The sequence below is a fragment of the Trachymyrmex cornetzi genome, unplaced genomic scaffold (assembly GCF_001594075.2).
Source record: "Trachymyrmex cornetzi isolate Tcor2-1 unplaced genomic scaffold, Tcor1.1 scaffold151, whole genome shotgun sequence".
In the NCBI taxonomy this organism is placed as follows: domain Eukaryota; kingdom Metazoa; phylum Arthropoda; class Insecta; order Hymenoptera; family Formicidae; genus Trachymyrmex; species Trachymyrmex cornetzi.
Window position 1 is genome coordinate 71,479 of NW_017296102.1, and position 10,633 is coordinate 82,111.

General features: G+C 33.3%; 4 protein-coding genes across 8 annotated transcripts in view; 1 reads left to right on the forward strand and 3 right to left on the reverse strand.

Annotated features, from left to right (window-relative positions):
* The window catches only part of LOC108758117 (protein FAM60A), an 11,691-nt gene extending 10,459 nt beyond the window's left edge, over nt 1-1,232 (reverse strand). Inside the window, exon 1 of the mRNA XM_018502908.1 lies at nt 1,167-1,232. The gene's annotated coding sequence lies outside the window, so the exon portion shown is untranslated. The remainder of the gene's footprint in view (nt 1-1,166) is intronic.
* A 1,740-nt stretch (nt 1,233-2,972) lies between these two features.
* Nucleotides 2,973-5,112, reverse strand: LOC108758119 (BRCA1-A complex subunit BRE). Of its 2 annotated transcripts, none has more exons than XM_018502914.1 (5): nt 5,105-5,112; nt 4,648-4,757; nt 4,273-4,574; nt 3,419-3,796; nt 2,973-3,347 (listed from the first exon to the last, which is right to left on the reverse strand). In XM_018502914.1, exons 2-5 carry the CDS (start codon nt 4,733-4,735, stop codon nt 2,973-2,975), a joined length of 1,143 nt encoding a protein of 380 aa, XP_018358416.1. In that variant the 5' UTR covers nt 4,736-4,757; nt 5,105-5,112. The 2 variants fall into 2 exon arrangements, with proteins under 2 accessions (XP_018358416.1, XP_018358415.1); XM_018502913.1 differs by lacking the exon at nt 5,105-5,112 and adding an exon at nt 4,977-5,097.
* A 393-nt stretch (nt 5,113-5,505) lies between these two features.
* On the forward strand, nt 5,506-8,241 carry Mtpbeta (mitochondrial trifunctional protein beta subunit). Of its 3 annotated transcripts, none has more exons than XM_018502936.1 (7): nt 5,506-5,844; nt 6,196-6,367; nt 6,518-6,893; nt 7,047-7,221; nt 7,323-7,606; nt 7,684-7,986; nt 8,115-8,241. In XM_018502936.1, exons 1-7 carry the CDS (start codon nt 5,790-5,792, stop codon nt 8,157-8,159), a joined length of 1,410 nt encoding a protein of 469 aa, XP_018358438.1. In that variant the 5' UTR covers nt 5,506-5,789; the 3' UTR covers nt 8,160-8,241. The 3 variants fall into 3 exon arrangements, with proteins under 3 accessions (XP_018358438.1, XP_018358439.1, XP_018358437.1); XM_018502937.1 differs by having other exon boundaries at nt 6,199-6,367; nt 7,323-7,603; nt 7,681-7,986; XM_018502935.1 differs by having other exon boundaries at nt 5,507-5,844; nt 7,323-7,603; nt 7,681-7,986.
* Nucleotides 8,242-8,359: 118 nt separating this feature from the next.
* Ski6 (exosome complex component Ski6) lies at nt 8,360-10,024 on the reverse strand. Of its 2 annotated transcripts, none has more exons than XM_018502939.1 (4): nt 9,849-10,024; nt 9,595-9,775; nt 8,806-9,099; nt 8,360-8,725 (listed from the first exon to the last, which is right to left on the reverse strand). In XM_018502939.1, the coding sequence occupies exons 2-4, from the start codon at nt 9,763-9,765 to the stop codon at nt 8,372-8,374; spliced, it is 819 nt and encodes a 272-aa protein (XP_018358441.1). In that variant the 5' UTR covers nt 9,766-9,775; nt 9,849-10,024; the 3' UTR covers nt 8,360-8,371. The 2 variants fall into 2 exon arrangements, with proteins under 2 accessions (XP_018358441.1, XP_018358440.1); XM_018502938.1 differs by having other exon boundaries at nt 9,595-9,770; nt 9,841-10,024.
* Between the last annotated feature and the right edge of the window lie 609 nt (nt 10,025-10,633).

Here is a 10,633-nt window from a genome sequence, read left to right on the forward strand (position 1 = left end):
CCCCCCCCCCCCCTCACACGATCGTCAACACGTCGACGTTACGCTTGTCCCGTAACATCGATAATTTCATTTCGTCTTGGATCTAAAAATCCCCACAGAGGATAGAATACGATTAATCTCCAAGCATGTCAATCGAAACGAATTAAATGCAAATGAAATCAAGCCGTCCGGCAAAATTATCGAGCAGATACGTGACAGTTGGAAGAGTCGCGGTTTGTCCAAGTAAATTTTAAGAAACGAAGGGAGAGGGGAAAATAAATTTGAAAAATATCAAGCAAATCCGAGGAAAGATGATTTTGACGATTTACTTCGCGCGGCTGCCGAGCATGCTGCGCGCGTAGTGTATATAGTTAAGCAGGTTAGGGTCAGGTTGGGTTAAGTTACGTTAAGATTGACATCCAGATGAGACGAAGTTTGTTCTTTTTAGCTGTAAATACTGGAAACTGTAATTTTTATTTCGCACGATAAAATGAATCTACGCGAAACTTTCAAAGGTCGTTTTTTCCTCGGGAAGGAAAGGCAGATTTATGGAGGACAAATACGATCGAAGAGCACAGTCGAAAACAAACTGCAAAATTGCCATGACTGAAAGCAAGCCCGTGTGATAACGGCGGCAGTGACGGCGGCACGCGCCATGACAGGTGATACTCGCGACGCTTACGCGCGGCACGAGATACAACACGATGTGCAATTATGTTACGAACGAATAAAATCCCAGCGTTCGAACGCGGGACGCACCGAATGCCGCGCGATGCAACGAACGTGACGATACCGTGGGAAAATCGACGCGACGGTCGGCACGAACGAGAGAGCTGCATCGCAGCTTTCGTCCGCGAGAGAAAACGCGAGACAATTCGTCTACGGCGAACTTCATGTGACAGGAGGGAAGCGGCACGCGACGACCGTCGTGGAGTCGCAGCGATAGTAGTGTATCGCGTGAAGTTGCCACGGCGAAACGAGCAACGTGAAGGCAATCGCGGCGGCGATCCGAGATTCCTAGACCGCCGCCGCCGCCGCGAACATATTTGCCAGTCCCACGGCGCGTGTTGACACGTGACACTTCCGTATTCAGCGACAATTTCACGTGACATGTCACCGCGACCGCATACGTGCCGCAATTCCGCAAAGTTTACCTTAAAAAACGGTACGAAGACGCAAGAACTTACCTCGAGCCGTGAGACAGGTGACGGCGGCCGGACACTTTTGAGATGGTTTCGCTCTGCGCACGCTCTTTGCGCTGCGCACGTATCTAGCACTGCCAATGGCGCAGGGGAAAAATTCATAGTTCCTATATCTAAGACGCGGCGATGCTAGGGAATAAATGTCTCGCGCATCGGCCAATCGGCGTTTCTCTTTTCCGGAAACGTTGGATTGGATTGAATTTTGGAACAAAAGTTTGTAGCGTTTCAAACTTTAAAATTCAAGTAGTTGTAACTTCGTTAAAGAATAAACACAATTTAAGTTTTAAAAAAGGGCTTTAAAGCCTAAAATCTTTACTATATCTTTTGAGTTTCTGTAAGTTCAGTAAATTGTTATATACGTATATAGAAAATTACGAACTGGACAAAGTAGGAAATTTTTTTCTCACTTTGTGAGCCTGTTACATGTTTTTAAGGGGTTGTAAATTACTAATTATTTTAAATTACATTTAAAAGTAATACAAAAAAATTAGAGACAGTTTATTACTATCTAGATCAAAAGTTATTTCAACATAAAGTAATATTTTTTTAATTTGTACTCTAATAGATATATATGGAAATATATTGTAAAATAATGATAAAAATCTTAATTATTTATAAGTACTTTATGAATTTAAGAATATTTATGTAAAGCTACATTGAGATGCGAACATTAGTTGTCCAGTAAATAAATAAAATATTTATGTTATAAACTAATTGATGAATCTCAATGAAACTTTACATAAGTTATTTTTAATACTTAAAGTACTTATATAAAAAAATTTAGATTTTTTTTATCATTCTTAAAATTTTTTTTCATAACAATAAAAATAATAATAAATAAAATAATCTATAAAAATGCTCAATAAAAACAGAATGGCTACGTTCAGCAGAAAAAGCAGCTTTGTAACTCTTGTACTATTCTTTAATATGATTGATTTATATACTTAGATCCAATAAGGAACTAAGAACAAGATCATTTTTACAACAGTTGCAAAGCTGCTTTTTCTGCTAAACATGGCGAATATTATGAACACAATTTTCATATATATATACATACTTCAATATGCTTTAAAGCATAAATATTAATATATGTTTTATGTCTTTACAACATTCTTAAAAAAAATTTGCAAAAAACTTTAACTTTTTAATATAAAGATTCAAAATTTTCCCTATAAAATCATTTTTTTTAAATGTTCTTAAGATTCTTTATTAATGAGTTATCGCAGATTAAATAAAAAGAGCATTTGACTTTGATTGCTCATAACTTCGTTAAAAACCAGTAATTTAAAAAGCAGATTCTTAAAACTGACATCTTGTTCTATCAAATGGTATAATTGCCAAATTTTTCAAAAAAACAAAATTTTTTAAATATATATGATACAAATATGAAAAATAGCGCTATGAACTCTTGCTATGAACGCTATGAACGTTTTATATAGTACTTTTACTTTAAAACTTACTGCTTTTAAATAATTTTGTTCTTAAACTAAGTAATTACCGTAATAATAATAGCATTCATATGTTGGTATTTCTTATTTTTGAATATCTAATTTAGAAATGTTTGGTATATTTCCACGTTCATGGAATGATTTGTACAAATTCATTCATTAAGTTTGTGTTAACTTTGTAAAAAAGATTATCTGAGCTGAAAAATATAACTGTCCAAAATTAGAAATAAGGACACATAAAAACATATCAATGTTTATTACATTGGAACGAAATAGTCTTTATTTCAATTGCAACTATTAAACACTCTTTATAATAAAATATAACTTTTTTCAGAATAAATTATTAAAAACGATTATTTTTGACAGAATTCGCCTGAAACTTTTGAACAGCATTTTCTATTATGTATGTTAACAATTTGTCAACCATCAATTTCATCGGCCATCTAGGACTATAAGGTGCATCATCCAATACTTCTCTGTATAAAATACCTTGTGATGTCATATGATATACCGATTGTAATGTAATTTGTGGTTTTTCTTTCGGGAATATTGATGGAAGATTAAAGTGTATGAGAAAATGAAAGTCTCGGTGTTCTAGCAGAATAATAATCCAATTAAATTCTATAGCATCGTATTCTACTATGCTACCACGTTGTAATACAAGTAGAAACACGATAAACTCTTTTCTGTTTTCAAAACACTGAACTGCACTGTTTATCTGCAACAGAGAGTATATATAAATATTTTTTGTAAATTGTAATTTTGTAAAATGTATGAGAAATTACATACTTTCTCTTCCATGAATTTTATTACTTCGGGAACATAATCCATTAGATATTTGTTGGGCGGTAATGGTGGAATGTGTAAAGATTCCGGCCTACCGATAGCGTCCTCTAAGGTTTTAGATAAATAAAGTTGCGGGGAAATACGATTCCAATCTGGACCATAAAATGTAACTAGAAGCATTGCTTCGTCATTTTGTGATTTATTCATACGTGGAGGTAATCGTGTATAATCCATAGATATGCGAATTAAAAATCGCGCTTCCATAGGCTTTAATCCTAGTAACATTATCACTTCTATATCTTCTTTACATATCTCTGTTTCTCCAACAAGTGTGCTATATTCAAGTTGTAATCGATCTCCCTGTTTTCCAAGTAACTGTATCTGGAAATAAAAATAAAATCTTTAGCTTCATATACATGAATATGATACATCTATATTTTAAGTCCTATAAAATGTGAACAAAGTAATATTTTGCGCAATAAAATTATTTGCAGTTTTTAAGTCTTATTAACATTTAATTATTAATATTCTTCTAAAATACTTATTAGCATCAAAATTATACAAATTGTTTGTTAATTTAATATGTATATATTACTATTTTAATTCTATTCATGATTGTGTCTTAAGAATGAAAAAGCACGCGGTTTGCAGAATTGGACATATATTTAAGTTTACATCGAAATATTTAAGAATTAAGATCAGCTTTGATCTAAAAATAGGATTACTCTTAATTATATTTATTCTTCTTATCAGTCTAATCTTGAATTATAACTCCTACAAAATATATTATACATCAAATTCATCAGGGAATGTGCATTCTATATAATCAACAAAAATATATATGTAAAATTGCTTACTTGATGTTCCTTGTAATACAATAACAACTCCATTAGTACATTGAGCAGTGCATCGGTATTATTAGGATTCCATTTAACAAGACTAGGTACCCAAGTAGATAAAATATCAATGTCTGGATCCATTAAAAAATTTTGATCATTGAATATGAAATCCGGACCCATTTCTGGACATTGCGAATCAAATAACACATTCCACATAAGGTGTTCCCCAGCATAGGGAATTAATAATTTGAAACAATCATTTTTGTTCTTATTGCAACTCGATGATACTGAATCCAATTTTATTGGACCATAAGAAACACCTTTAAAAAATGTATCGATAACAAAAATATCAATTTCATTATAAATAAAATAACAATTAATAATGAAACTTACCAAGTCTTTTAGTTTGTAACACGCGTTTCAAAAGCGGCTCTATATACGAGTCTATGGTGCTCAACAGAGGATGTTGTTGATTTAGCATCTTATTGTCAAAACTGAAGAAACTATAACATAATCAAGTTGAATGAAAGAAATCAATATTCCACTACTGCACTTTGGATTTTGAACTGAACAGCTTTTATCTGGCAATATTCTGTATATGCCTGAATGAATTCCTGTTAAACATCATCCCCTTCCAAAAAACTGATAACTTTTGCAATTTAATTCTCTAAAATATCATACAACAGCTAGTGATTACTGAGAACTGACAAGAAGAAAGTAACCTCTCCAACTATTCCACTAAGGTTATATATACATAATACAGAGAATATTATTCGTCAATTTTTGGCCGATGCTGCTAGCGGTTTTTATTTATTTTAATATCAATTTTAGGTTAACATTAAATTTCAACCAATTCGTTGTTTCTTTTTTTTCGTTTATGAATATAAATGACAGAAACAGAACTGAAACATTCCATAAAATTCAATTAACGTTAGGGCCTGCACACAATAGAAGGAATTAGGAATAAAAAATAAACAATTTCAACCTATCAGAAACTGTGTATTCCGATGTATCCGATTTCTGATAGATTAGCATCGTTTGTTCTTTATTCCTTATTCCTTACTGGTGTAAGGCGTCGTCTACAATACACGGAGTAAGAAGTAAGAGTAAGAAATTGACCAATCACAGTCGAATGTGAGAAGAATAATCGACTGTGATTGGTCAATTTCTTACTCTTACTTCTTACTCTGTGTATTGTAGACGGGCCTTTATGGCTTAAGGCTTAAAACCCTATTGTAGATCCGGACTTACTGATTACGTCTTACGGACTTAGTTTTTCTATGTGCCATGGGCTGTAGTTCTAATTTTTCACCTACGCTCTGTATATTGTAAGACAGATTGGGAAAATTAAAATAGACGTCACAGACACAGATATATATTTTAGGTCAAAGTCGAAATCGGAAATCCACCGGCTAGAACAAGAAGAAAAAGGTCAAAGTCCAGCATTACATGGTTTTTCTGATTGTGACAGGCTTTCGGTGACGTATCAAACGTAATTGGAAAAAAGAACGTGTTAATATCGTATCTTACACAGTATGATTCCTCTTCTGAAAAATTGCCTCGTCGCAAGACAGGGAATTGTCAATTATGGTATGAGAGTCATTTTTTAAATAATCAATTAAATATTACATATAAAGCGCAGTTTTATACTGGTATAAAGTCCATAGAAAGTGGATATCAAGAATAGTATATTTATACTTGACTTTTCTCTTTCCGATACATAATTACATATAATTATGTTGTTTTTATATAATTCATACACACTTTTACAGGATCCAAAATTTACATTTATTTCTGATAAGTTTTAAATAATATATGCTTGTATTTCGTGGTGTATTTGCTCCGTATCATTTAATAAATTATCAGTATAATCATATTTTTATATATTATTATTATTATTATTATTATCAGTAATACATATTTTTTTAATTACTATTTTAGCAGAAGCTCTCGCCCGTTATTCTGGAATTTCTATAAACAAGGCATATTCTACAAAAAGCGACAATGCTTCAAAAAATATTGTATATGTTGATGGAGTACGGACTCCATTTTTACACTCTGGAACTGACTATAAGAAACTCATAGCTTATGATCTAGCAACACATTCGCTGATGTAAGTCATCATTATATTGATATATCAATCTAAATAATCACAAATATAACTCCAAATATTTTTTATAAAATAGCTTTAAGAAGTTCATATCTTATCTTTTAATTGCAAATATTGATTGTCAAAGTAAATTACTTTTTTACTACTTTATAGGAGCTTGCAAAAAAAGATTGGGTTTCCCAAGGAAATAATTGATTATATTGTCTATGGCACAGTAATGCAAGAAATACGAACTTCCAATATCGGAAGAGAAGCTGCTCTAGCTGCAGGATATAGTGAGCACACTCCTGCACATACAGTAACGATGGCATGCATTAGCAGCAATCAGGCTATTACCACTGGCATGGGTTTAATCGCATGCGGTGTTTATGACGCTATTATAGCAGGAGGAGTAGAATTTATGTCAGATATTCCAATTCGACTTAATCGATCCATGAGATCTCTGATGCTGCAAGCCAATAAAGCAAAAACTCTACCAAATAAATTAGCTCTCTTGGCCACTATCAGACCAAGTCATTTCATACCAGACGTAAGTTGATGCTCTTTCTATTTTTTTTTTCCAAGAAAATGTATTTTATATAAGAATATTATATTCACAAATATATATAAAAATAATAGAACTCTTTTCCTCCTTCAATTTTTAAAATATCTTACAAAAATTTATGTCTGTGTGTGTGTGTAGTTACCAAGTGTGGCAGAGTTTTCAACTAATGAAACAATGGGACACAGTGCAGATCGTTTAGCAGCGGCATTTGGTGTTACACGCAAGGAACAAGATGATTACACATTGCGTTCTCATACTTTAGCCGCACGAGCACAGCAACAGGGACTGCTGTCAGACGTAGTCCCTTATAAAGGTGGATTAATGTTTTAATATTTAATTTATACATTCATATTTTATTCATTAAATACTTAACTTACATACTTATACGTTTTGCTTTATTTTTCTGCATTGTAGTTCCGAATGTTGATAAAGTTGTCGATAGGGACAATGGCATTCGCGTATCTACGGAAGAACAATTAGGAAAGTTGAAACCTGCGTTTGTTAAACCTTATGGAACAATTACTGCAGCCAACTCATCTTTCTTGACCGATGGCGCGTCAGCGGCATTAATAATGAGCGAAGAGAAAGCTCTCCAACTTGGCTTGAAACCTAAAGCATACTTACGAAACTTCACTTATGTGTCTCAAGATCCAGTTGATCAACTACTTCTAGGACCGTTATACGCAATCCCGAAAGTATATAAGTCCTATCATTATTGTTGCATATTATTTATGTAACTGAATAAAATAATTTATATAAATTACGCTTGTAGATTCTGGATAGAGCAAAATTAACTATGAAAGATATAGGAGTGTGGGAGATACACGAAGCGTTTGCGGGAATGATCTGTGCTAATCTGAAAGCAATGGATTCTGATTTGTTCGCTCAAAAGTATTTAAAGAGGAGTTCGAAAGTTGGTGTACCAGATCTAAACAAATGGAATGCTTGGGGAGGATCCTTGTCGATCGGTCATCCATTTGCCGCCACTGGAGTACGATTAGCATCACATACCGCTAATCGACTTATTAAAGAAGATCAACAATTCGGACTTATCGCGGCTTGTGCTGCTGGCGGTCAAGTAAATAAAGATTTATGTTACATATAATGCAAACAGTTTTTATAAAAATCTTAATTAACTTTTATAATAATCTTAATGTAAATTTTCTTTTGCCTTTTTGGGTTTGTAATTTTGATATTTTTTTACAGGGAGTTAGTATGATCATGGAACGATATCCTGGTGCTACGATCTAATCCCACTTTTTGAGGAATATACATTTGATAAAAATAGATATTAATTAACAGAGAAATAGTGAAATAATATTTTTCTACTTAAGAGAGATATAAAATTGTGAAACTTTTTTAAGCAATTTTTTATTAGCTAGATAGAAGTTTATGTACAGTGAGATAATTAAATTACATAAAAATCTCTTACAGAATGTGAAATATAATTGTCTCTCTTTTTCTTAGTCGAGTGAATTATGCAAAAATGAAGGCAACAGATTTGCAGTTAGATGATGTCTCACGCCATGGTCTAATATATTCTTTATATCCTGGCAACCTTGTAACGCACGTTGTTTGAGTGTCTCTAAACGTGACAAATGTAATCTCTGACCTGCCCCATGTGCTACTACGATCAAACCATTCCCATCCATTTCAATATCATTATTTGTTCCTGCTAATGCAACAACAGACAAAGTAACCCCTGGTGAACACTCCTCTACAAAGTTCGCATCTAATACTCCTGTGGCTAACGTTTTATCTTCATCTTCTACCGACGGCTTGTTAACAAGAGTTACGCTACAGCCGATGGCATAGTTCTGTAATTAGAAATTTATTTTGTATATATAACGATATGGTTCGCATTCAAAAGAACAAAATTGTCTCCTTAGATATTAACCTTGATTGGAATTCCAGCATCTATCAATGCAAGCGTCGCAGCATTTACGGATGCACAATAATCACTGCCGTCAACCTGTAGAACCTCTACGAAGACATCGATCTGAGAACGTGGATACAGTTCCAAGTGTATTATAGCCTCCATGGCATGACGTAATTGTGCCGACCTCTCTTGTGATTTCCAATCTCCTCTGGGTCTTCGCTTCCGTTCGCCAGAAGTAAAACTAAACACAGCCATGCTGTACTGACAATTTATGATAGCCTTTGTACTATTCCTTGATGCGCTGCTTCTTGACTAAATCATAAAAAGATATAAAGAATTTTTATTCTGACATTTATCTTGAGATATGCCATACAGATATTGTATGGCATATTTCAAGATAAATGTCAGAATAAAAATTCAGTAATTAAGGTAAATATTCGGTCTAAAGAAATGTACTTGTGCTTTAAATAGAAAAATAAGGTGATTATAGAAAAGTAAAAAATAACAGTTATCATCTTGGTGTACTTCCTAATCTTTAAAAGTTACAATTATAACTTCTTAGGCCCAGTTCTATCGATGTAAGATTACCTTTAATCTCAATTCAATTTACTCTTTATCTTTTCTTAATTCTAAAAACTAGAAAAAGATAAACAGTAAATTAAGTCGAGATTGAAGTTAAACAAGTTAAATATTACACTGGTGGAACCAGACTTTCACTTATAACTTCTCTCAACCAAAATGTATAAACGTAATTACTAGTTCGTTTTTTTACAGTAATTGTGGAAATGTTTTAAAACTGATCCTCACCTGACGAGGACCGTACACCGCTGCTAGAACCTTCGTGTTACCGTGTTCTATATATGCACTGCCATCGGCCTGCCCAAATACTCCCATCCGCAAACGGATTTGCCTCAATTCTAACGCTCGTCTGCCGTCAACGCGAAGTCCACCATGATCATTCTCTTGATCTGGCTCCATTGTATCTTTACTGATTAATGCTGATTGATTAAAACGAGAGAGTTCCTAACCTTTAATGTACACAATATTGTTTACATGCGCACACACGTGGTGCAGATCAGTGCAGGTTGCAGCCATTGCAGGTGCAGATGCAAATGTTAGCGCTATCTATAGAGAAATTTTCAGTAGAGAGAAATGGAGACAAAAGCGCGTAATCACCAGGGTTGCCAGGGGATCGAGTCTGTATCTTGAAACGAGGTGAAAATTACAAAAGTGAGCGAATTTACAAGAATACTGATAATTTCATTGGTCAACACCTGAAAGAGGGATAGTTTAATGGGTCCTTAAACGAACTTTTACGAAATTTTAATTCCACATCTCTTACATATGTATGTAAAAACGTACCAATAGATGGCCCACCCTGTAAATAAAAATCGTTGAATTTTAAGGATTAAAAAAACTTTTTCTGACTTTTTCTTGGTAAATATTTTATGTAAGTTTTTGGAATCTAAAGTGCGACAATTCGTATTATGTATTTATCGCGATTTCAACAAGAAATGTGAAGAGCGGCACGCGGCACGGCCTGCTTGTAAAATAATAACGAATATTACGAATAAGTAAAATAATATATTCTTTATATTTTTAATGTTCTCCGATCAATAGGGGCTTTATTACACGGTTTCTGCTTTATTTCTTAGATGCTTTATGCATTCACGCAGCTCACGACCATCTTAGTTTAATTGTGTTACAATAAGTGATTATATCAGTTTATAATAACCCGGAAAAAATATTATATATATGTATATATATGGACATATTTTGTACTTACATATAATTATATGTAATTATATATGAAACATTTTTCCCGGGAATTTTATGTTATACAAAA

What these genes read in the sequence shown, in the direction of transcription:
- LOC108758119 (XM_018502914.1), bottom strand. Translation starts at nt 4,735, where the DNA reads ATGCTAAATCAACAACATCCTCTGTTGAGCACCATAGACTCGTATATA. An exon ending in TGTATTACAAGGAACATCAA is followed by an intron (nt 3,797 to 4,272) that starts GTAAGCAATTTT and finishes TTTTATTTCCAG; the next exon opens with ATACAGTTACTTGGAAAACA. An exon ending in TAAAATTCATGGAAGAGAAA is followed by an intron (nt 3,348 to 3,418) that starts GTATGTAATTTC and finishes TCTCTGTTGCAG; the next exon opens with ATAAACAGTGCAGTTCAGTG.
- Mtpbeta (XM_018502936.1), top strand. Translation starts at nt 5,790, where the DNA reads ATGATTCCTCTTCTGAAAAATTGCCTCGTCGCAAGACAGGGAATTGTC. An exon ending in CTAGCAACACATTCGCTGAT is followed by an intron (nt 6,368 to 6,517) that starts GTAAGTCATCAT and finishes ACTACTTTATAG; the next exon opens with GAGCTTGCAAAAAAAGATTG. An exon ending in CTTGTGCTGCTGGCGGTCAA is followed by an intron (nt 7,987 to 8,114) that starts GTAAATAAAGAT and finishes ATTTTTTTACAG; the next exon opens with GGAGTTAGTATGATCATGGA.
- Ski6 (XM_018502939.1), bottom strand. Translation starts at nt 9,765, where the DNA reads ATGGAGCCAGATCAAGAGAATGATCATGGTGGACTTCGCGTTGACGGC. An exon ending in CGGTGTACGGTCCTCGTCAG is followed by an intron (nt 9,100 to 9,594) that starts GTGAGGATCAGT and finishes TTTATGATTTAG; the next exon opens with TCAAGAAGCAGCGCATCAAG. An exon ending in ATGCTGGAATTCCAATCAAG is followed by an intron (nt 8,726 to 8,805) that starts GTTAATATCTAA and finishes TTCTAATTACAG; the next exon opens with AACTATGCCATCGGCTGTAG.